Source organism: Lepidothrix coronata, unplaced genomic scaffold, assembly GCF_001604755.1.
Source record: "Lepidothrix coronata isolate B3197 unplaced genomic scaffold, Lepidothrix_coronata-1.0 Scaffold73, whole genome shotgun sequence".
Lineage (NCBI taxonomy): Eukaryota > Metazoa > Chordata > Aves > Passeriformes > Pipridae > Lepidothrix > Lepidothrix coronata.
This window is the reverse complement of record NW_016690253.1, coordinates 62,330-88,647: the sequence shown is the minus strand read 5'-3', so window position 1 is coordinate 88,647 and position 26,318 is coordinate 62,330. Positions and strand designations below refer to the sequence as shown.

The following is a 26,318-nucleotide window of genomic DNA, read 5'->3' as shown; positions in this document are numbered from 1 at the left end:
ACATTAAAGCTTTCTCTCAATGAATATAAGAGTCAGTCCAGCACGCAGAGAGCATGCTCTCAAAGCCATGGGAGATCAATAAATTACCTTTTCCCAAGACCCTTTTTTTTATCGAGAGCTTCAGTCCTGTATAAAAGGGTCTGACACGTTTTGAGCATGTTTCTAGAGATGGCCTGTGTAGCATAATGGCTCGCTGACCTGTTTCTGCAGTTGTTTGCTGAGGTTATTGTATGGTGGTGTCATCATTGCTGAAGGAATTATGTTGTTAAACTGCACTTTCCAGTTTTATTGTCATCATCCTGTTCTTCTTGAGCTTAGTTTTATGATAGACTGCCTGAATAAGTGGAAACACTTGCTTTGTTTTCCCATATAACCCACTCCTGACATAGCCTTTACATTTGTAAACCTACGTTTGTAAAGGTTTCAGGTTATAAACTTGGGTGCCCCACATCCTCAGAGAGCATCTGCACGGCCAAACACATGGGATCTGGATGGGAAGGAGCAGTCAATAGGAGCTTAGATGCAGAGCACCACTAGGAAGGAACAACAGAGGTATCAGCTATTTTTTTACCTTTACCAACATATATGATATTATTGCAGGTGAGTCACATGTTATTGGGATTTTGCAGGTAACCCACAGCATAAACACAGAAGTAAAGCTGTTGCTCATTCAACTCCTCTTCTGTCCCATATTTAAGCAGTTGAAGTTTTCCCTGCAGCACCAATAAGAAAAATGACTTAAAGGAACAATACTCATAGCAATTGTCTCTTTCTACTAAGTGCTAATCCGTAGGGTATCTCCTTGGCAAAAAAGAGCCAGTTATACCAAAATATCAACCTGAGTTTCCTAACACAGCCAACTGAGCATTAAGAACAAAGCTAAATGCCTGTTAGGTCTGATCCAGAAGGCTTTTTAGTTCCTTGGAAAAGACTCCCATTCAGATCTTAGAGCAATTGTAGGGGATTTAACCCCCAGAAGGCATAGAAAGAGCCTTTTTTGAGAGCAGTTTTCTGGGCTAAGCTGATACCTGTTTGATTTTTGGAAGGATGTGAGATCAACTTTGCCTAACAAGCAGCTGTAAAACTGGCAGAAAAAGAGAAGCAACAGCTCAATTGCAAACATCACACTGAGTATTATGTTTTGGGTAAATAAATATAGAAAAGAATAAGTGGAAATCTTCCTCTAATAGGAAAACACATAAATGATACTGTAATTAGAACCAACATTATTCAACTGCAATAAAGTATTTATTTTACTGTGATTACAACAGTTGTTTATTCCTGAGAGCTGTATCCAGAAGCAGAATATCCAGACTAGATATCCAGCAGAATATCAGCAGCTGTCTAAAATAAGTTTCTTGAATCTCTGCTTAGTGGCTCGGTTCATAGTTGTCAGTACTGAGACTCAAGACAATGGACTGGGCAAGTCCACCAGTCCAACTGGGTCACAACACAGTTACAGTCCTGTGCCTCCAGGTGGGTACCTGGGCAGTAATGAAACAGCAGCTCAGGCAGTACAGAGGGAGTGAGGCAGAGGGGTGGTACAGCTGCACACAAAAATTAGTCTTTTCAAGCACTGCTGAGGTCCTGCCATGCACGCAGAAATGATAGACAGATTTTATCTGAGAAAAGAAACTTAATAGTCTGGGTGTGTTTTCAGGGCTTTAAGGAAAAGAGTGGATTTTTTAAAAGATGTGTGTTTATATATTGGCTTTCTATCTAGAACAATAAACACTCTACACACACTGGGGCTGAGCACCCTCCTTCCAGCTATTTAAACGTTCCCAAACCAAACACACAGTTCAGTCCGTCCCTGTGCTTTGTCATCAGGAGAAAATGATCAGCTCCAGCAGCAAAGCCAAGTTTACAGCTGGACTCATGAGGCCAATCCCATGCTCAGTAGGCCTTCCTATAAGGCAGCAGCTGAAGAGGGACACAGTGGCTGGACAGACTGTCCAAGGATCTCTGCCAAGGAAGGCAGGGGGCAGGTATCTCTGCTTCATAGACTCCTGCCTCAAGTCTGGAGGTCCTGGTAACCCCCAGTCATTGAAAATATTCAGAAACATTACCGGGATGTTGGATGTAAATTAACAGTATAACAAAAAGTGGTGGGTTAGTTCTGAAGTTCCATGTTGATGTAAGGGAAATTAGTCTCCCTGTGTCCTCCCCCTCTGCCCTGCTTGCAGGGCTGGTCACTGTGGGCCTTGTCCTTTGTGTCCAAAGCGAGCAGAGAAGTGGTGCCAACCCTGCCTGTTGCTCTGACAGGAGCTGAGTGTGCTGGGTCTGGTGCCAGTGCTGAGCTTGCCAACACTTAAGTGCATAAATGAAGACACTGTGAGATGGTGCAGGGTTGTGTTGGGACATATCTGCTACAACCATCTAGGCCACCAGTAGTGTCCTTCATCTCTCATGACATATTAGACCTGTAGCTTTTTGGTTTCTTGCTGTAAATCCAAAGCTCTCACAAGGAAATGCTCTGTGGTTGGCTGTGTGCCTGCAACCAAGGTGCTGTAGGGAATCCTGATATGGCTTCCCCGTGTCGGAAGGGATGTGGTCTTCCCAGAGGCACTGTGCCATCATCCTGGCCTCTGGGGAGAAGCTGTGTCAGACAGAGAGTGCAGTCTCCTGGGCTGCATGGGAAATGTCTGGTAGAGCAGCAAGCTGAACCGAGGTCTTCCGAGACATGCCACAACTGTTTTGGCATTGGGACAGTCTTTGGGGAAAGCTGGAGGTTGTCCTGAATTGGTTCACATTGCCTGCAAGTTGCAGGCACCAGCTCTGGCACTTGCTTGTTGTCTTGAGTGCTGTTAGGTGGGACACTGTGGGGGGGATACAAGCCAATACTTTGTATGAAAATATTTAGAAAGAGATAAGAAGAACCTGCTTTTCATCTAGTCTCGTTCTTCCCTGCCAGCCTGTGCTTTCTTTCAGCTCAGGAGACTGAAATCTTCTGTTCTCTTGTAAAAAGAAGTCGCTCTGTGAGCAGAGGAGCTAATGAAGCCTGGCTTGTAATGTGTCTCTCTCATGCGGATCCTCTGATATCTTACAAAGGGTGAGCTTTATTAGCTTTTCCTGAAATGGGACAGCAGTAGGATCCCTCTCCTCTCCCCCACTGCCTTCTTTTCAAACTCCGAAGAGTTTCCGTATCTTTTGACCTTGATGCTGGACAGCAGGGGTGAGTTGAACACCCTTTTTGTATGAGAGCACAAACACATGCATTATTTCAGACTCCCATGACTGCAGTCTGTGGGTGTCTCATTTCTGTCAGGAATCAGGCTAAAAATAAAACAAACAAATCCCCTGAAATTAAAAAGAAGCACTGGTGTTCACATGACTTTGTGGTATAAACTGGGGAATTGTCTAAAAAGGTTCAAAATAATAAGACTGGCTAAGCTTAAATCCACCCACTCATAGCAAAAGGAGTCCATACTTTATTAGAAGAGTGGGATGTTGCTCCTGAAACTTATGTATCTGTTAACACATATAGAAGACAACCTTCTCTGTTTAGTCCACGTGTCAGCTTTCCAATTTTTTTTATGGTTAGAATTAGTGAGGCAGGAAAAGAATGGTTCATCCCTACCACTAACAGGCAGAGGGAGACAAGAGAAGCTGAATGGGTTAAAATCAATGCTGGATTCAAATATCAGATTTTCCTTGTCAGTTTGTCACAAACGCAATCATATTTAAATTCAGCTGCTTGGGTAACACCCAAAAGCTATCATTGCACTAATGCAATTATGATAGAGCATCAGTTGCTGTAAATCACAAAGCTATAGATAGGGTGTAGTTGTCATGTTCTTTGTGATTAAAAGATGTAGAATCTCTAATCACTGCAACAAGGGAGGCTGTCATCGATAAAGGGAATCTGGAGCTGGAGAACAGTATTGATCGTGCCAGGGAATTTGCAAACTCTATTTCTCAGTTTTTGCACACTTTGAACAGCCTTCCAGGACACACCATCAGCTTCACACACACACACACCCCCCACGCCCCCTGAACTGGGGTACTAAATGAATAGGTAAACGTCTGCCTTGCTCTGGTTCTCTAGCAAAGTGACATCTAGGAGACAGTAATTTTTTTAGCAATTCTGTGTCCAAAAGGGTATTTGGTAGATCAAAATCAGAAATGGTACACTGTATTTCCATCTTGGAGGGAGTAATGGCCATTCCCCAGCACAGTCTCACATCATGCTGGTGGTGGGGTCTCGGTCCCCCAGTTTCACTGGTGCCAAACCAGTGTGAGCTCTGTGTGCAGAGCCCACAGCATGGCCCCTGTGCTGGGCCCAGACACAGCACAACCCAGCATTTTCTCTCTTGTGGCTTTAAATATTCCCTTCAATTTTTTTGCAAATGACACGACCTCTCTACCTGTAACTGAAAGTCAGACTTTCCCTTGTTTCAAGATGTCAGTTCTTATCATCCATGCTGTTCTTCTTTAAAAAAAAACAAACAAAAACACAACAAAAAAACCCCAAACAAACCAACAAAACCCACACATACACAGTAACTCCCCCAAAATAATTTATGGCCAATATTCATAAATTATTTACATTCAAACTGTGGAATTGTAGGCAAAAAATGAATATTAAATGACCAAGTATGATGAAAGTGGAAAGATAGTGCTGGATTGTCAGGCTGCTTGGTTGTTTTTCATGCGTTTGGCTGTTTGTTTGCTTTTCTGTCAAGAATCTCCATGGATCAACATACGAACAATTTATGTGATTTTTTGATTAATATGTAGCATGTGGTTTGAAAGCTTTTATGCATTTATAGCTTTCCTCTACAATGACATAGTTCCTTGTGTTGCTCTGTCTGCATGTGGATGTGTGTGTGTGTACGCAATAGCTGTATGTAAATGTTTTTAAACTAATATTCTTTGTATAGAAATACTATACCCTCATGTTGCAGTTTCTCTGGTTTTCACCACTCTCTTCTTTATGCTTGGGTGGTCATATTTTGAAATTTCCCCAGGACCAGTTTTTCATGCAGTCACGTTTCTCATCACATCTGAAGGATGTTGTGCTTCGCATGGTAATTAGGTCCTCTTTGTTTCATCTGCTGAACCGCTCTCTGTTGCTTCCTGCAGCACGCTCACGACTGGAGGCTATTTCTGAAATGTTAGAGCAGTGGAGATTCTCTAGGAGTAAACAGCTTCATGTGAACTTGCCTTTTTTTTTTTTTTTTAAAAATGCTGATTTACATCCTGTTTAAACCTTGTGCAATTATATTTATCTTGTTGCTTTCTTAGAATAATGCCATTTATTGAAATAATTTATTATTGCATTGTGTGGCTAGTGGGTGTGTATGGAAATCATCTGAGTATTTACAAATACATATGACTTTATATATAAAAACACACAAGTATCTATCTCCCTAAGGCTTGAGAATGCTGATGGCTTAGCTGGGAGTGCAAGTTGCTGTCAAGCTTTGCAGAGTTTATGCTTTCATGGCTGAAAAGAAAGCTCTGATTGTTAGTTTTTCTGGCCCTGTGTGAGGGCAGGCTGAGGGTGGCTTTGGGCTGTGTTTGGTGTTTAGGGGGCTGAGCAGGGTCTGGATGGGGTTGGCACTTTGCTGTGGGAGCCCTTCTCTGTGGATGCTGGGACAGGGACCCACACACGGCACAGCAGGGACCGGAATCCAGTGCTCCTGCAAACCTGGCCAGGCCACTCTGAGAAGGGAGTTTCTTCCAGCATAATTTCATTATCTCCCTTCTAGCTGTTAAGTTACAGCAGAGAATCAAGTCCTAAGTTTTTAGCCTTTGTTGCTTAGAAGAAAATCTTCCAAACCTGCATGACCCCTTTTGCTGGTGCAGTCAGCTCCTGCATTTTAGGGCTGACAGGTTGCTCCAGCTGAAGCCAAAGGGCAGTTCGTTGGAGGCGGCTCAGGTTGTGCTGCTGCTCTGGCAAACCCTGATGGTGCTGGGGAAGGCAACAGAAAGCAGGTCAGGTTTGCCCTGAGGCTGCTGGGGAACCCCTGCCTGGGGTTCCTGCAGAGAGACATTCAGGGCAGGAGCACTGGAAATGCCTCCAGTCGTCTCAAGAAATGCAAAGTGATCTAGTAACTGACCCTGAATTCCCTTTGAGTCAGTACAAAGCTCTGGAATGCCTTTTGCAAAACACACCCCAGTTGTTATACTGGGAACCATCACGGTGCCCGGAGTGCCTGCCTGCTGAAGGGGGGACGGGCAGGAGGTCTCCAAGCAGCTCATGGTGGCAGGGCAGGGGTGGCAGCGGGAATGTTTTTCACCCTCATAGCTTCAGCAATTCAGCTGATACGTGTTGGGTGCACTGCTGGCCCAAGGGCTGCTCATGTATATACAGGGGGTGCAGATTGGCTTGGGAGAGATGTGGACAGTGGTGATAGATAGCAAGTGCTTTTGCCAACACGTGGAATTCCTGCTGGTTGGTTGGTTTTTTTCCTTCCTCTTGTAATTAATACTGCTGTGGTTACTCTGATTATAATGACTGTGTATCCCTTTAAGTGGTGTCTAGGTTGAGGTTTACATGGCATTTTTTCCTTGTTTGTGTGTTCTGCAAACATATTAAGAAAGTCTCTAAAATAATACTACCAAATATGAAGTAAAATCCTGTCTCCTGAAGGGCTGATGAGATCATATGCGCATGAGTGTATGTTATCTTGCACTGACACATGGAATTAAGTCTTGGACTATCCTCACCTAGGAAGACATCATTCTGCCAGCTTTTTCTCTCTTCTGGCCATTTCAGATACAACAGCTTTCTCCCCTTCAGCCAGTTAAAGCAGGGCTGTTCTCTGGAAAAGCCAATGAGAAAAATTTGGCAGTTTGATAATTTCTGAGTCTCTTCATCTTCATTTTGTTGAGCTTCCTGGTTGCACACAAACAGAATCATTTGTGTCAAAACACCACACACACATTTAGCCCCACAACAATTCTGTGATTTTAGTAAACTGAGTTGTATGTGGAAGGGAAACTGGATTTTCTGTTATCCTGCTGGCAAAGCTGTTGGTGAGGAAAGCCTGAAATTGAGCCATTCAGCTCTGCAACTTAGGGGACACAGTTTCTACCATGGAAGATCAAATTTAGCAGCACTGCCACTTCTCTTAATATTGGTTTATTTTATTGGGTTTTAAAAATTCTAGGAAATTGTGACAATCAGGGGAAGACATTTAGGCATTCCCCTGACTTCTTCATTTACTGAAACAAATTCTGTGTTGATTCTTTCTGGAGTGGCTGCCATTATTTTATTTTGTTTCCTTAATGAAAGTGGTTTAACAGGTTGAAATCAGTAGGAGAGTCCTCCATTTTTATCACAGTGAAGTTTGTTTTAAATCATCAAATAATTTCGAATTTTCATCTTTCTGTAAAGTTTTTAAAATACCGTTTGAAGTCCAAATCAAAGCAATTCTCCTTCCTCCCTCCAATTCAAAATTATCATTAGACAACAAATTGCTCATTGTCTGGCTTAACATGAGCAATTGGCTCTGGATCTTGCATTCAGATCCCCAAGTCACTGTCTGATGGGGAATTTATTCCCCATCTGTTTCCATTCCTACACTGCAAGTTCAGCCTGGCACGTAAGCTGCTGCACAGTTGTGGGGTTTGTGATCCATATTTAATTCACCTAACTTTCAGTTTTTAACTGAGACTCCCCAATTAAGCAGAGTGGTGACTCTGACCTCTCTCTGTAGTCAGTGCAGAAGTGGGTTCACCCAGAAGGTGACTCTGCCCATGGAAGATCTCAATTAAATGCCTAAAGAATAACTTCTCCAAGATCAAGCTGCTATATAGTGCTTTAAGCAGTTCCACTAAAAGAAACCTTGTTGGCTTATAGAGACATGCTGATAATGGGCTCATTGGCTTGTTAGGTCAGGCAGCAAACGGATGGTGGAGGTCCTTGGGGTTTAAGTACCAAGACAGCATTGTATTTCTGGGGAGATCATGCATTTCAAGGGTGTGATGTGAGACATGAGGCTGCAAAGCCATCCCCAAGCTGCATTTATTCCCCTGAAATGCTCAGTGTGTCAGACCTGATTTCAGTTACAAAATGGAAATAATAGATAAAAAAGGTCAAACCATTTATTGAGGATTGACATTTACAGCAGTCAGGAATCTCCAGTCATATACAGCTTTGTGTATGTATGTCACTCCTATATGACACCATCCTGCTGAGGACCTCCAAACCACTGCTTTCCTGGCATAACTAGGTGGTGGCAAGTTATCTGTTGCTTATTGTGCTTATATGGATGCCTAGACATAGAAATGCAGAGTTAATTAACTTGCCCAAAGCTGCAGTGCACATCTAGCAAAACGAAAGTATAAATTCCCAAATCCTCTCCGTGGTTTCAAAATTCTTTTCTCTTCTACTTTAATAAATTTCGTCAGAATATTTTTGTGAAATGAAACTGAAATTAACTGTTTTCATTGAAAGCTGAGTGTTAAAGCACCCGTGTCCTTAATCCCATTGCATGCAATGGCAGTTATGTGTTGGAGCATTGACAGGGTTTGTGGATTGAGCACAGTGCAGGAAAACAGATTGAAGGTAATAGCCTAGTCTGGGATCCAGGAAGAAATTGCTGCTTGTGTTACATCCAGGATCTGGACACAGTCACACTGTGTGTGTGAAATAACCCTAGCAGCAGTCCAGAAATCAGTAGATGATCTTTGCCATTAAGGTCGAAGTGGGAGGAAAGGGAAGGAGAGATACCTACCCCCTCAGCTACATGCACATACACCCATGTGCATGTGCAGAGTGGGAGAGACACCTCAGATAGGCTGGCAGCAGCAAAGTAATTAAAGGTGCTGAAGCAGTAAGTGCCAAGACATCCTTTCCAAGGGTACAGAAGGTTTGCTAATGTCACTGCTGCTGTCCCAAAGGTATCATGCAATTCTGGTATTTGTCTCCAATGCCCTTTGTGAGATTTGCATTGCCTGGGAGCCAGTCTGTTTTCTCCTTGCCTTAATGGTCTGACTTTGAGAGCTGAGCCTTGAGATCGCTGCGCCTCAAGGAGACCCAACACACCCCTGGTTAATGTGGTCCTCAGGGCTGTTTTCTTCCCATTGCTCATGCATTGCTGCAGCATTATTTCTCAGTGCTTTGAATTAACAGGCTTATATCCTGGCACTAAGGATTTAAGGGACCTTGTGCAGATAAAGACAGTATAATTTATAGAGCGAATACAACAGTAGGCTTGAAAAGATTGATAAAATGACCTATCGTTGCATAACAGGTATTAGATATCATGTTCCCTTTTCCCCCTTCCTGATCCCAAATGGAAGCTTTTTAGCCTCTGGATAAGATGCCAAGAATTCTAGTCAACCTCGACTTCAAAAATTAAGAAAAAAGATGTTTAGGTTTTAATGAAATGTGTCTTCCAAGTTAACTTAAATGTATGCTTAGACAGCTTTTGAGATTGGTCTAAGAATAATAAACGGTTATTTATAGGGAACTTCCTGGCCAAAGACCTCTGGGCAGCTCCAGAATACCAGAACTAAGGATTTACAGCCCAGTGACTACTTAAAATGGGGATGTTATTTTTAGATTCAAATTTTGAGATTCCTTTTTCCTTTGTGACAACCTTTTGGTGAAGAGGAAAAGCTGTCTACCGATCTTTGAGATTCTGGAGTTACTCTTGATAGTGTGATGCACATGGGGCAGTTTATTCAGCTTGCTTTTGGAGCTTTTACAGATCTGCATGATGTCTTCTGGGCAGATTTGTGTCTGCTCAGGGCATCAGCCAGAATAAATGAGAGGGGTGGGATCTGCCCTGGCTGATGTAGGGGATTCTCCTAGTCCCCAGTGTCCCCAGTCTCCTAATAAATCAGTGCCCATTTCTGATGGGATACAGCAGCAGGTCAGCATCCTTAGGTAAAGAAAGGCTTCCTGAAGTGAGCAGCAGTCACAGAAAGTAAATTAATGGAAGCTGGCATCTGCTGATCTCTTTGACAATAAGGAATTCCACTGCCAACATTTAGAAACCATTGGAAATGGTCTCCATTGGAAACCAGATTTCGACTTTCTGCCCTGGGCTGCCAGAAGTATTTCAGCATAAAATGCTAAAGTAAGTTGAACTTTCAATTATAATTTCAATGACTGTCTAGTGAAATGGATTAATGCTCTGGCACTGCACCTTTGAGGCTTTGGCTTGAATCTTGTAGGATAAAAATCTGTCTGCTTTGACAGTTGAAAAGGTCAGAAGTGAAATAATGTCAGGTGGTCTTAGCCCAGTTCAATGTCTCGATTAAGAAGTAGATATAAAAGTTGTTGATGTGGGATATCATATTAGATCCTTTGAAAAAATATAAATATTTTTATTTCTATTTTATCATCAAAATTAGATGCAGACAGCTGTATTCGGGAGAGGTGGAGCTTAGTTCATACTTCAGGAACACGGGATTGCAAAGTGAGCAAAATGCAGGTTGTAATATTCAGTATCTTGAGCTCAAAAGCTTGATTTCAATCAACTTGAAATTGATTTCCTGATATTTGACTGTGTCAAGCATAGTTCACTTAAATATTTTTAAAGTTTAATTTGGGATTTTTTATTAGCTGAGAGTGTATAGAATGATGATGTTTTTCTCACTGTTCAGACAGGGCAAGAGGTCTCTTCAATTTACTTTTTGAAGCTGCTGCAATTCAATTCCTAAGCTTATTAAATAGAATTGTGGTTAAGGAGCAGAATACGGATATTTGCAGAATGCATTTTTCTCTTATTTGAATACATACTTTTATAATTTTGTATGATAATGTATAAATATAAATTATGTCTCCAGACATCCCTGCGGAAAGGTCACTATGCAAAAATTTGTGGCAACAGTAACAGGAATTTCTGTGGGGGAAAAAGGGCTTGGGGCTGTGCATCTCAGTGATGGGGATAGTGGCTAACAGAGCTGCAGAGCACCTTTGCTGCCTTTGCTCTGTCCCAGCCTCTCTTGTCCCCAGCCCTCCTCACGTGTCAGGCAGCCTTGGCATTGCTCCACCAACTGAAGTGGCAGATTTTCTTTGCTTATTTCAATAAGAAACACAGGCAGAGGAGAATGCAAATTGAAAATCAGCTGTCATGGTATGCTACATAAATTACCCTGTTCTGGTTGGTAATCCATTACAGATGATTAAATAAATGAGCGCTTGTGTCCTGTTCAGCGCTGGTGGCATCTTTGTTTTATTGAATTCCCTGTTCCTTCTCTGTGTGTGTGTATGTGGGGTGCCATGGGTTTTTTTCAAGTTGTGTTTCCATTTTGAGGCAAAGGAACCACAGTCTCCATGTGATCGTGATGCAGTGCAAGAGCTGATGGAACCGTACATATGTTGTAAAGATTAATTGGCATTCAGTTAGGCCCCATAAAGCATGGCATGCCATGCATTATCCTCTGCTTTGCCTTCAGTCTGTGGTGTGGTTCAGTTCACGTGGTGGGCACAGACTGACAGAAGCCTGTTTCTGAAGTGTAACACGTACCTTTTGTAGGCTGATCTTGCCAGTTACAAAACCTTCCAAAAGCTTCAGGGATTCAGATGCGGCTTAATGTGGGGCAGCCGTAACACGATCTTGCTTTGCTCTGCTGAGATCTGCTAAGTGAGAGCCCAGGGGACCATTGAAACCACAGAACTATCTTTTATTTGTTCTATAGATTTTTTCTGACCAAAAAAACCCCCAAAAAAACCTGTAATACATGGCCATCCTCGCCCTTCAAAGACACGGGGTTTAATCGCGGCGCGGTCCCACAGGGCCAGCGGTGCTGCTGCCACGGTGGGTGCCAGGCATGGCAGAGGCCAAACCCCCTGAGTGCAAACCCTTATTTATAACAGAACAAAGTAGTAATTTTGCAACTATCACGGCTCAAATATGGGACCATTTCCCTAGTAATAAAACTATTACTCTGTAACTGTTTACTTATCAGGAGACCATTATGTGATTGATGACCTGAAAATGGAGGTTATCTTTCAATTCATTTGAAATGCAAACTGACTAGAAAATCTATAGTTATTGCAGCGTATTTTTAAGCAAAATCAGGCACCTACATTGACTTCCTATTTACATTTCTTTGAGAAGAAAAATCACATAAAAGCTATCAAGAAACACATTTCACAGCAGGCAAATTAATTGGTTTTACTGTATTTGAATGGAGGGTTTGTCAAATAAAACATGCCATGACAGTTAATAGTGTCATTTAGAGGCAGAAAATTATTGGCTTATTTGTTATTGGATAAAAGGAAGGCAAACACTTTGTATTAGGAAGTTTTAATGTGTTTAAAATCCTCATTAGGGATTTATGGACATTCTTGCTTAGCATAGCGCCTCATTAATTTGAGGCTAAACAGTTACTTCTGTGTTTCAATTCCAATTTTTTTTTCCCCTTTTCTTTAATTAGATCTCGCATTAGAGTTTGGTCTCTACACCACTGGAGATGTAGAATTAATTAATGTGATTTATAAATCTAATGGAAGTGAGTTATTCTTAGATATCTTTTCATTTTAGTGAGCGGTTTAACTGCACGCAGCATAAGTGCACACAGATCTGAGAGATTTTGGGAGCTCAGGAAAAGTATGCGACTTCTGCATTGAATACATTTAGCAGCGTCCCTTGGCATTAATAGATCAAAGCATTTTAATTAGAAATGTAACTAAAAAAGAGACCATAAAGATCCCATTCAAAATCAGATTTTCTTTGTTCTAAGTTCTGTACTCACCAAAAAGTGTTATTTTCACTCCCCTTTTGTATGATAACTGTGACATTCAGTGGCAGCTGGAATGTGTATTTTACTATTTAATGAGCATAAGTTCTGGCTCTTAATGTAGTCTAAATTTGGATGCGATCAAATGATGACATAATCATTGATTGTACTATTTTGTTAGTAATAATAAAAGAAAAATAGCTTTTATTTCATATAGAAATTTCACGTATTTGATTGAAGTTTGTGTTAAAAATTTATTTGTGTAGACTACTTATGCTAACAGGTAGTGTTGGTATTTAAACCTTAAGATATTTCAGAATACATTTGGGTTTTTTCCCCTGGAGCAGGAACATGTCCTTGCTCTTTGAATTCTGGCCCTCTGTTTTGAAGATAGTCTGAGGACACGTTTTACAAGTTGTGACTGTGATGGAAGGATGTATGAAAACAACTAATTTGCAAACAAGCTCTGAGCAATTAGTTTGGGTCCCAGCATTGGCCTTGCAGCTGTGCAAACTGCTGTACAAATTATACCCAGGAGTACATTTTTCTGTGACAACATTCATACCTGCTTAAAAAAAAAAAAGAAGTGGAACGGGTAACCAACGCAGCCACCCACTGTATCCTTGTAACCACAGTAAAGGCACTGTCAGATGTAAATATATCTTTAAAAAGGTTCCTCTCTAAAACCTCTGAAGAAATCTTACAGTGTGAATTCATAGGGTCAAATAATGCTTCAGGTTACACTGATGCAACTTCACTGACATCAGCGGAGTTTTAGTTGTGTCACAAAGGCCACAGTCTGACATGGCGACTTTGCTACTATTTTAGCAGGAATTTATGCAGCTCCTGCCTGATGCTGCTCTCGTGCTGGCAAAATACTGGGAACAGACACCACGTTCCATTAATGTGAAATAGATTTAATGGAGATCCAGTTCAAAGTTATATTACATTTAGGCAGCTATGTCTGTATAGTAAAGGGATTTTGCATAATTTCCAAGAAGTTCTCCTCAGTGGGTTACAGTGAGAATAAATATGGTGTCTAATTTACATCCCTCTAACTGAGGGCAAATAGTCTTGGAAGCCAAGCTCCCTTCATTCATGCACCTTCTATACCTGCTCCTTCTACATTGCTTCACTGTCTTTGGAGAAGTTAGATTTCATTCACACCAGCAAAAGGAAGACAAGAAACAGACACTTGATCATTATTTCTGCCACATCATATATCTCACCACACCAGAGAGTTGCATAGTCTGTTAGTCAGGCTTTGATGTTTCAAGTGGACAAGTGCACGGTGGCATTTTAGGTCAGGGTGCCTTTTATCATCACTTTAATGGAAATGTGTAAGGTAACCTCTTCCAGAATAAGGTGAAAATGCCAAGGCACATAAGAAAATGTACTTATTTTATGTAAGTAAATAAGTACTTGCAGGCATTGGAGGAGAGGGAACGGAGGGGAGGGAAGGAAGAAAGAAAGTTTGACAATCCAAATTTCCTTGCTCTGTGTCAACATTAAGTGGTTGCAACAGCCCTTTAGCGAGCCAGTGTTTTGGTCACAAAAGTACTGCAAAAGCCACTTTTGATGGGGCCTGGCTTAATGCTGACATTATCAGTTATTCTGGTTTTATTATTATGGTGAGTTTCTGAAATACTGCATTCAGAATATTCCATAAGTAAAATGTGCAGCCTTACCTACATTAGAAAACTCCCAGGAGACCTTGAAGTGAGAGATCACTTTATCAGACTTCTCCCTCTAATAGAGTTTGGCAATTTACCGCATGAAAATAATGGTGAACCATTGAGTATAAATTGAACATCAGCATATTGTGCTTTCGTGGAGACTATTTCATGCTGATCAACATTGAAATGGTATTGTTAAAAGAAAACATCAAAGAAATGGAAAAGAAAAAAGTGGGCTAAATACAGTACACGCTGAGAAGAAGAAGAAAAATACAATTGTCACATCCAGGTCAGTCTGGTTCAAAAGTTGCTGTAGCAGAACTAAATGGCAGTGAAAAAAACGTTGTCATTGCAGTTGGGCTTGCCTGGACCGGGAGGTTGTTGTAAGCTGAGTTCTTTGTAGGGAGATCAAAATGCAATTCCTTCCAGTCTGTGGGCTGGTCACCCCACCTGGTGTGACTGCAGTGGTTTGTCTGGCTCTTGGGTGACTGGAGAGGAGCATATTGGAGTCACTGGCTTTTGTATGAAACTAAAGGTACCCATTGCAGGGAGCTTTGGCTTCTGAACTAGAGACCTTTTGGGAAGTTCACTAAAATCAGTGCGAGTCTGATTCAGTCACATTTTGGACCACACTAGAAAGCTGTTTTTCCTAGCTAATGTGCTTTACTCAAGGGGAAAGGCATAAACTTCTCCATCCAGCACTTGAAGAGCAGCTCTGACTGCAGGCCAGGCTGTCTTAGCTTAACAAATGAATTAACTTGCTCCTTAAAACTTTTTCGTGTATTCAGATTCTCCAGTAAATGCATATTTTGCACAACTGCTTCTGCAGTATTTGTATTAAGGGGGAACAGAGGAGCAGCTCTCTGTATTTTGTTTTAGGCAATAGTTTTTCTTTCTCTCCTAAATTTTTATGTATGTGAAAAGTATATATTTTCAGAGACTTTTTAATAAGCCCCAGGAGATATTTTGGGGTTAAAATAATGGGAAATGCAGTCTTCTCATGGTATGTTGGTTCCAGGATGGTGCAAGCACTAAAAGAAAACAGTGGATATACATTATTTGGGACCCACAAATGGCTCCCTTGAGAGTCAATAACCCTGTGAAAAACACGTATATGTATCTGAATACCAAGGGAGCAATTTGGGTGTTTTGGGGGGGTTGGGGTTTTTTTTTAATACCACCATGTTTTGACTTCATTCAGTTTCCTCCAAAAAAACCCTATATATCCCTAATATATGTTGGTGGTATCTCTATAAATACACAAGAAAAAACATAACATCAGGTTGCAATATTCATTCCTTGCTCTTTTGCTCCTCCCATTCTTGTAGGTTTGCACTAAAGTTAGTAAGGAATAGTCAGGGTCCTCCCATCTAGGGAGGTTAGTTGACATCTATTTCAGGTGTCTTTAACAGGAGTGACTCTTTTTGAATAAAATATTGAGAAAGGAAGCAGACAGAAGCATGAACTGTGAAACAACCCAAGGAGGTTGGAACAGTGGGCTCTGAGCAGAGGTGAGAACGTTACTTGCAGTAAACGCAGAACAATCTTGCTCAGTAGGAGAAATGTGTAGTCAGGTGGCAGCTAAGGGGGATGTTGGGAATGACTGAAGGGGGGAAATGAAGCCTGAGCATGTGAGGAAATACTGATGGCAATCAATGGAAAGCCAGTGTTGGAAGGGCATGGGCGCATCCTCTATTCAAATACAGGTGCAGTATTGGCTGTTCTTAGACTTGTAGTGAGTGTATCACAGAAATGGAATCATAGGTTCATGTAGGTTGGAAAGATGTTTCAAAGGTCATCTAATCCAATGTCTTGTACCTGGAAACTGCCTGATCCATTTCCCACTTGTTAATCAGAAAAAACTTGTGTTAATCAGAAACACCAAGCACCCAGTTAATGGGAAGCCTGGCAGGAGCTGAAGGCATTCGGAGGACAAGGCTTCTGCTGACTGGCCTAGTTTTGCCATTTCTGGTTTCCCAAGTGTTTTCCTCTTATCACTGTGTGGTGCACACTGGAAGTGATCAATCAAGGCTCATGCACAGGATCTTTTCATGCTGGCAAGTGAAAAATCAATTTGTGTTCGAAGGAGTAAACAGTAGTACGAACTTCATCTCCCCAGAGTCAAAATGGATTCCTTGATAAAGGAGATGACAAGGAAAGCTGAGCTCTTGCTGTATAAGCACATAGGTGCTCATATGCAAGAAATGAGAGCGGGTTCCTACATTCATTTTACATGCTACACTTACCTTCTCAATAAAACAAAGACAGGAGGAGGAGATTACTTGTTGGATGCCAATCGTGCATCAATAAAACCAGGGGGACTGTTCATGAACAGCTTATCCAGATGAAAATGTAGTCGGTCAGTTCTGGCAAAGACATTATTCACTGTGTATTTCTGCTTTATGGCACCACATTTGAATTTTCAGAACTATTCTGACAAGTCTGTCAGAAGATTGTGTTGCTAACGTTTCTGAGAAATGTTTGCTGTCGGATGTAAATTACAGGAAAAGGGGTCTTTATATGATTTTTCTGTGCCACAAAAACAAAATCTGATCTCATGCAGGTTATAAATTGTCCAGGAGGTAAGAGTGGTCAAGGAACTGTTGAAAGAATAAATGGAAGGTTAGATTGACATGACTCATCAGATATTGTAGCAATTTACCCCATGTCATTTGATCTGCATAACATTATAGACTACTATTCCCTCCCTCTTAGATTTCTGCCCTGCTTCCCTCCCTTTAAAGTTCAGAACTGAGCCACCCAAGCCATGCATTAGACCTTTGGTTCCACATCATTTAAGCTCTTTTCTCTCTCCTGTGAGACCAAAAAGCAAAGAGAGCCTTAGAATACTGTCTTAGGTGGAATATTGTGACCATCAGACCTTTCCTTTTTTTTTTTTCTAGCAAACAATATTTAAAAGTAAACATGAAATGTTTTGATGCAAAAGAGTTTTGCCAGATTAAAAGGAAATTGGAAGATGAGTTCAGTGTAGCAGGTAGCTGTTGTGAAATCTTCTTGCTTTGATTGAAGTTTTATTACCTCAGTACGTCTGTCTGCAGCTTATGTAGCATTCGCTGGTTTTCAGTCTGGGGTTTGTGAATGCACTACCAGCCAAGAGAAGAGCTCATGATGTGAATTGCCACCACTTGGTCTTGAGGAAACCAAGCTCCTGGAATCTGTCCTTCCAGCTGAGTTAGACCATGCTGCTCACAAAGGAGGAGAAGCACCAAAGGCGTGCACAAGGGCAAGCTGTGCCCTCCTTTTTAGACTCTGGTTACTGGTGAAAGCTGAAGAGGCGAGTGGAGGTGTGTGTGGGGGTGTAGAATCACATAATGGGTCCTAAAATGCTTGATTTTCATTAGATTGGGAAAGTAGTACTACGGGAGGAATCTTGACTAAGCTACAGGAGGAACGTGGCAGTTTATTAATGGCAATTCTAATAACAGTTTGTTGTAGTGCTAGCACTTGGTGATGAATATTGTATCTGCTCCGTTTTGTTCTGTCCTGATGAATCTATGCTTGGATGCCATGGTGGGCCATGTGGGCCTGCTCACACTTGTTAGCTGAATGCAAGTGTTTATGGACAATTAAACTTGCAATTTTTGATTCACACTTTGAAAGGTCGAGAGGTTGTTTTATCTTTTTTTTTTCTGAGATAGACTGAGTTTCTAATAGATCTGTGCCTTTCAAGTCTCTTAGAATGTGCAACTGCAGCATGAATTTAGAAAAATGGTCTCATTTCTTTAGAAATCCATTAATAGTAATGTACTGAAAGACTCTTACATTGATCTTCTTTCTGATAGCCATGTTGTAATAATTATTCTTTTAATGTTTGCATCAATCTAAATGTTTTCCTCTTTGTGCTAGCTCCTACTTGGATCTCCCTATATGACAATCACAGCACTTTGACATCTTGCATTACTTTAATACCAGTGATTCAAAACAAAGCAATGCCAAAGGGAACAAAAGTTCTGTCAAGCCATTAAAATCTTCTTTGCCATTAACACAATTAAATTGATGCATGAGCATTTAAAGTTATTAGCAAATGCTGCCAGCAGAAGCTGGTTGTGATTGCATATATAGTGGGCTTTATTGAAGTAAAATGGTATGTTTATTGTTATTATTATCATTAGTTGTGAAGTAACGTAAACTTGAACAGGGCTGTGAATTGTCAGAGGACTGTGAGACAAGTAAGAACATGGTCTGCCCTGTATTAATAGCCAAGTACACAGTCATCATTCTTCTGAACAAAGGAATACACATGGTACCTTGGCTAACCATTAGAGCTGGCATGTGCAATGGGAGGGAGGGATGTTAAATAAGGAGAGGGCTTCTGTATCTCTGCTGCTCTCACTCTTCCCAGTCTGACTCACTCAGCTGACTTTTGGGCTGCTCCTGTTACTGCTGTGAGAAATTTTGTGGTTGTTGTGTACACTGTAAGCTTATTGGGAGAGTATTTGTTTTGTTTTGTCATATTCCAACACACTAATTTTTCAATGAAAAAAATGAGGCGTGTATTAGAGACACATGTACTCCCAGTGTCCCACTGCACATTGCAGCAATACCCCTGCTTGCTAACCTTTTGATTAACTGTATTCCTCACTGAATGGGCAGCTGGTATGAGGAATGGAAAACACAGATTAGCAAAGAATTGTATTGAGGGGGAAAGCAGTGATTTAAGTGAAAAGTAGGGAGATGAAGGAGATCCAACGAAGTCCAGGTCATGCGGTGTGAATGTGGACTGCATGCCTGTTGCAGTTCATGCTGAGCATCCACTGGCAGTTCTCAGCCTAGGTTTGGTATGGGATTTGAGCTGAGTAGAAACTGGGGACAAAAGGTAAGGCTCTTTTTTTGGTTGTTTAAAGTGATATTATGGAAAATTGTAATCTATAGTAGATAAAAATCGCTAATACCCCTGCAGTGTAGTCATATTCACTTGGGTAATTCTTTACCAAGATACTGGTGAACTGTTGGGAATTTAGAGAACTGTGATGAAATAAGCCAAAGGGGAGGAAAATGTTGTTTATCAAGAAAGAAGGTAAAAGTTGAACATACAGCATTTGAGAAAAGTGGAGTATAATTCTGCATGTCTGTGCAAATGTGAAGGGAAGTAATGAATTACTTTCAAGTAGTGGGAGGAGAAAGGCTGAGGTGACACTGAAAGCAAAATTTTAACCATTATGCTCATAAAGTACCAAATAGTTTACAACACTGCTACATATTTTATTAAGGGAAGGGATGGGAGACCCATTTGCCTACAGTTATTTGGGTCAGACTGGCCATAGTACTAGGAAATACAGGGGAAGTGTGCTACATTAGCAGAGCACAAACTTGGTGATCTAATAGGTCTTTGTGGTCTTTGACTTCTGTAGCTGTGTGGATTTATTCCTGAAGCTTAGTACTGGCTGAAATATAGGTGGAAGGCCATGGTCAGTGCTTTTGGTCAAGCTCTACAGCAGATAAGGATGACAGGGATTAAATTTAGTCATGAGTATCTTTTACCAAACTAGTTAATAAGGGCAGTAAGGTAGAAGCTTCAGGCAGAAAAGTCTCACTGAATATTTATGGCACAAAGGACTTACCTATGTTTTGGTGTCTTCCTGAATATTGTCTCTTCCTCTTCTGCTTTTCCCCCGTGATAAGAGCCCATCACAGCTGTCTGCAATTGCTGCAGAATGATTGTACATACAGGTCATGTCTACCTGTTCTTTCTGTAATTGTTCACAGTATTTAAAAGTTTTGTGCTCTTTCACGCCCTTGGAATGGGGGATTGTGACAAATGCTGTAAATACCATTTAACAAGTGTTTTCAGTTGGAATATATTAGTAGCACCACCATGTGTGTGCGTGGGTATGGCTGTGTACATAGATATATTGCACCTTTTTAAGGGGAAAAGGAGTAGCTGTCAAGCCTCTCGAGGTGGATTCCTGTGTGCTGTGCAGGCTTCAGAGGATACTTAACCTGCAACAGGCTGATGAAGTGAGGGACAACAAAATCAGCAACCACCCTTATAGTCCAACCAGTATTTTACTACAGTATATGTTTAAGTTTTAAGAGCTGTCTGGGCTGTTAGCCTATTAAGCTGTAGGATAAGATAGTTGATGATAACAGCTTTCTCCTAACTGTTATCACCTCTGTCCTTCGCTGCAGCATGTGGCAAGTTAAACCAAACCTCTCCTTCTCTCTGAAGGCTGCCGATGGGAGTAACAGTGGGATCTTCTTCAATTACAGAAGTTTCAGGCAATTCTAGTGCCAGTTCTCAACTGTGAGGAAATCAGAGTACTTTATTGCTTCAAAAGTGTCGTTAGTAGCACAAAGCAGTGTGCAAGAGAAAAACAACTTTTGACAAAGTGGGTCCTGCTGATGATTTATGTTGATCTGAACTGGAAAATTTGGTAGGCAGCAAGCGTGGATACAGCAGTCTTCAAACAGAGGCAGTTGCTTGTTGGCTGTTCACCTGTGTGGTTGTAGTCACTGAACTTTGCATCCAGCACCTGACTAAACATTTCTTTTTTTTGTTCTTTAAACTTAGGTTACCCTTCCCAATGACTCCAGTTGTGTGGAAGAAATACTGCGGGTGAGTAATACCCTTTGCATTTTTATCTTTTGTATAAATTTTAATGCTGTTATTTCATCTTTCAAGGAGAGGGTTTGTAGGGCTGTCTTTAACACTGTAGTTAAATAATAGCATGTCAGTGGGTCTGTATTAAAGAGATACAGCCAAGTAGTAGGCCTGGAGTTCTCTGACTAAGATCAGTTCACCTAATATTCTGCATCTGCCAGCTTGTCTCAGTCAGGATTTACACACGTTCCTGTTCTTTGTTAAGCTCCCAGTCTCTGTGAGTCTATCCAGGACACATTTCTCTCCTACCCTGATGTGTAGCTGCCTTCATTCTCCTGTTCACAAACTGACCTACAGTCTTCCTCCTCCCCTCAGACTACAGTTGCTCATCATTCATGGTTTTGTTAAAAACTTACAGACATTTTTTCTGGGATCTCTGGTCAGTGGTTGAATACAGAAAATTACAACTCCAAACTAGGCATGGCTTAATTTCAACAAGATTGTGTAACAAGAGAAAGGGGAGTGTGGACAACAAGTCGTATGCCTTACTTTAAATGTAAGATGGGCTTTTCCTCAGACACCCAACTTTGGGTTTCTCTCTTAGCAATGGGATTTGACTGGGGGTAGTTTTGCAACCCACCAGTGCCTTTTTGGGATTTAGGTTTTTATCCTCACGGGTTGAATTTCCCATGTGTCAGAGCTACCTCCCTGGGATTGCCAGGCACCCTGCTGGTTTTTGGTGTAGAAGGGATAAAATTTCAATGGGAATTTCTGCTGACCATGTCCTTATTACTAGGAGCTAGTGCAGCAGACTAATCCAGACCTGAAATTGTGTGTAACAGTCATGCCAACTTCCTTGCAAAGACATGGACTCTTGCTTATAAAATAAAATAAGCTTCCCAGTATCCATTGTAATCCAGAGTTAAATAGTTTGGGAAACTTGCTCCTGGTTTGTGTACACACATTGTCTGGGGCTGACAGAGATGTCTTTATGGGTTGGCAGTGTTGCTGCAGAAGTTTGTGGAAGCAGCAGGAAAGCATTCATGTGCAGACGTGCAGTAACACAGGAGTATCTGCATGTGCACCCAGGAGCAGTGAGTGCAAGGAAATAAATAACATTTACTTTCAACCTTCAAAGTGAGCAGGGGTTTATTACCTAAAGAACACTAAGGGAGAAAATGCAGAGGAAATGTTGAAAGGCTGTGTGAAATACTTGATATATTTTAAATGTCTTCTTCCCTTGTTTATATATTTCAATTAGGTTCATTACTATATTTGGAATGAATGACTTGTTGGCTGGGGAAAGCAGTTGTTTTCAGTAAACAGCATCAAAAGAAAATGTGATGTGGTGGATTTCAGGGATCAATCATCCAGGTGACAGTTTTAATGGAGAACAGTGCATATAAATCACAGGAAGCAGAAATGTCTTTTTTTTCTAATCAAGAGGAGCTGATCCTATTTCCTCCCCCATGACTGTAATCTGAGTCAAGAAACAAGCAAAATGTCCCAGGCTTCCTTCTGAAGCATGCCAAGAGTGGAGCAGGACTTGCTGTTGCCTTCAGAGGATGGGGATCAACTGCAGAATCCCCACTCCTGCCACTCGTTGGCCATTAAACTCAGGGGAGGGCTCTTGGGGTGGACAGAGCAGGGATTTGGCAGGGATTACATGTCTCTGGGAATATCTTTCACAGGGACAGGTAATGGGCATCTGAAAAAAAGATGCAAACCAGCAGATCTTTCTAACTGCTGGCTGCAGATGCCCAGCAAAGACCTGGCTAACCCAGCCCCATCTGACTGAGAATGGGTCAAAATCCAGTCCTCAGGCTCCCCATGGAAGCCCTGTGTCAGGAAATTCAGGCTGTCTGCTCCAGGTGAAAGAATGGCCCTTGGTTTCAGCAGAGATTTGAACTTTGAGAACCTGGATTAAGCTCCCAGCCCTGACAGGTACTTTCTGGCCTTTTGGAGCCATTTACATAGGCTCTGAAGAACTTTGGGGAGTGTGGGTCTCAGCTTCCCCAGGTAAAAAAAAAAAATAGTTTATTACCATTGCTGTTCTGTCAGGGATGTTGCAGAGACAAAGGTTTCCACGACAGTCAGGTCCTGAAGATGGAGAGCTGGGCTTTAACTGTGAGTTTTGACCAAGGAAACCACTGGCAGCATCTGCTCTGGGCTGTGCCCTCTGCTTAGCCGTGCACCCCAAAGGGCCAGAGGTGCTCTCTCTTGGAGCACTGCATGCCTTGAAGTTGGCTTTTTTTCTGTTTGTTGGGGTTTGGTTTTGTTTTGTTGTTTTTTAAGTTGAGGAATAAGGTGGCTTAGTTTCACCCCTCAGAAAGACACAATTACTCTGGAGGGGTTTTTTACTAGGCTTTACAGGAAAGAGGTATTCACGCTAAGATCTATGACCCCTGATTTTACACAGCTCTTTTTTTTTAAACTGAACTTGATTAATGGTTTTTGTAATTGTAGAGGTTTGCAATTCCTAATCTGTCTTCCTTTTTTTTTAATCTGGAAAAAAAGGTTTAATTGAGTTTATATTCATAAATTTTCAACCGAGTGAGGGGAAAGGTCTTGACTCCGCTCAGAACCCTGAGTCTTTAGAGACAAAATTTCACAGTCCTTTAGATTTCCTGAAACACTTAGCTACTTATGTCATCCTGTGTAAATGCTCTAAGGACTGCTCCCAATACCACAACCAAAGGTTAATGGCAGACCAGTCTCCTGTTGATTTTACTTTTCTAACCAGGCTGACTGAGAAGGTCGTGAAAACAACAACAATAAAATAATAATAATCAGCAGCAGCATCTCATGTACAACTAAGGCCAAAGTTGATGATAGTACAGATTTGCATTTCATACAGGTTGCTAATACAGAGTTGAAAGATGAAGGCAAGTACACCGGTGGTCAGTACACTTTTTTCTGTCCCAAAATGTGTTTGTCTTTTTTTTAAACCAATGTAATGGTCTTAAGCGTGGATAACGTGGAAGACAGGCAATTAAAAGTATGTGTGTGTAATTCACATTTTATTAATATGGATTTAAATTGTCACTTGCTATGTGCAGCCACTGAAAAATGAGTTCATTGAAATGTTGTGATACGAAGTGCAGATGGGGTGGAAGAACTGACATTTAAAACCAGTCTCCAAAGCTGTTACTTGTGCCACTTGTACCAGTGCTTTACATCAGCATGCCTTGCTGTCACTGCATGTGATGTGAACCATGTGCTGACCCAGGCATAGGGGGGTATGTGGGTGACATTGGGGGTGAACAAGCAGCGATCCTTTTCCTGCCTGTAGAGTGCACAGAAGGGACCTTCCTTAGCATTGGTTTACCTCTGGGTGAAGAGTTGATAAGCATACATACAATATCTCCCAGGAAAGAAAGGAAATTTTATTTAACTGAATCTTCTGGAGGACTCGTAGTGTAAATTGAAACTTTGGGCTGGGTGTTTAGTCAATCGATTAGATGTAATCCTGCAGAAGTGAGGCTCTGGTCTGTACACAGACAGCTTTCCTGTCTGTGTTCTAACCATCTGGGCAGGCACTTCTGTCTGGAAATCTGTCCCTGCTTAGAGGAACAAAAGAATTCTTGTAGATGCATATTCACTGTAGTAAGGCATCAAGTAGCTAGATGGATTTCTGATGTTATGTGGACAGCTGTGATATTAATTAAAGGCTTTCTAGTCTGGAAGCAAAACAAATCCTAAATATAATTCAGATTGTAATAAGTATAAAAATGACTGGAGTTAAATAAGCCAAGTCTGTAATTTTTATGGTTGTCTTCTGGTGACTAATGACATTGGAGAATATGTAAATTGATCAGCAGGTGAAAATGCCCTTGACTGGACAAATTATGTGTAGCATTACCTTCCTCACACCAATTGAAAGCACTAACAGATTTAATATGTCTCATCCATAGCTGAAGTGAGCTGTTCACATGGCAAAATTAGACTGTAACAGATATAGCCCATTATTTGCCCCTCAGTAATTGTTTTCTCTTCTAAAATGCAAACCAACAGTGAAGAATGATGCTAAACCTAATAACAATAATTGTAATTTGAAAAATACAGGTATGCTGTCCAGCGTGGTTACAAATGCACTTAGTAGCTGACGGGCAGTTTAAATATTTTCATGTGGAGTCTGGGGGCTTGCTGGGGAGGACATGATGTGAATTTAAAATGATTATCCAGACGTCATTGGACAAGTGAATAACGAGCTGACTGGCCTAGTAAATCATGTGAACCTGTCAAATGTGGGAACACGTTGGGGAGGAGATGATGTCAAGTAACAGTAACTTAGCAACCTGGCATTTAGCTGTCCAGAGAATGAGTAAGAGTAGCCACTTTTAAATAGCTGAGTAAATAAATGAATCCCTATACGTCTTAGGTGTGCTATAAAAATAGCCCAGCACCGTATGTTTTGTGTCAAGCTGCTTCTTTCTCCAGGATAAGGTGATTTATTATTTCTATTGAAATGAAAAAATGGATTGAAAAGTTAACCCACGTGTAAATGTGGATCTTTGGCCTTTGTCCTTTCTCTGGTGTGCAGCCTTTGAAAGCGTGCAAGGAACGGGTAATAGCCTGCTTTGAGAGGTTTGTTTTTTTTTTCTTTAGACTTTGCTCATGTACACAGAGATTTGGATGGATAAAAACAATTAATTTCTTAGCAATTTCTAAGCCATTGCATTTTCAGCTTTTTATCAGCATTTTCTCAATGGAGGCAGAACCAGTTCCTGCTCTTGCATCAAAATAAATCAAGAGGTAATTCTACTGACCTCTGATCTCATTTGAGTTCATTGAATTCTTCTTCATCCCACACTGGTATAAATTGGCAGCAGCTCCACTTATGTTGCTGCTGCTGTTATTAAATAAAAAGGAGTTACCTCTGCATTACTTTAGGTATACATAAAAGCAGAGACCAGTTCTTTGCTCTGATGACTCTCTTGATGTAGTCTCGTTCCATAAAATGGAAATGCTGAGTAGTTCTTTGAGAACAATTCCTTCCTGGTTTGGTAGGTGATCAGCTCAATTCTGGTCTCAGTATCACCACAAGCATTATCACCACAAGCATTCAGCAACAATTCCAGGAAGGTCAAAGGAAGCCTTTTCTCAGCATTTTGTGCACTGTCCAGTATCCACACAGGCAGGGTGAAATCAATAGTTGGAGTCATCTGAGGACTGCCTGGTGTAAGCTTGCAGTTGAAAAGGCTCTTTGGGAGTTCGAGATGTCAGCCTTAGTTTTCCCCAGCCTAGAGCAGACCCTTCACACAGAGCCTGGCCTTGGCCCCTGGGTGCTGCACCTGAGCACAGCAGAACAGCATTATTCAAGTGTTTGGCCATTTCACCCTTACGGGGACAACACTGTGGTGGCACCTCAGAAGACAGACACCTCAGAACTGTCTGTATTAACTTGAGGGTGCATCACGTCGAGAGCTCAG

General features: G+C 41.4%; 1 protein-coding gene across 1 annotated transcript in view; it reads left to right on the top strand.

Annotated features, from left to right (window-relative positions):
- The window catches only part of AFF2 (AF4/FMR2 family member 2), a 213,860-nt gene that overhangs the window by 126,153 nt on the left and 61,389 nt on the right, over positions 1-26,318 (top strand). Inside the window, exon 4 of the mRNA XM_017819125.1 lies at positions 20,857-20,901. Within this exon, the coding sequence (XP_017674614.1) occupies positions 20,857-20,901 (45 nt within the window). The remainder of the gene's footprint in view (positions 1-20,856; positions 20,902-26,318) is intronic.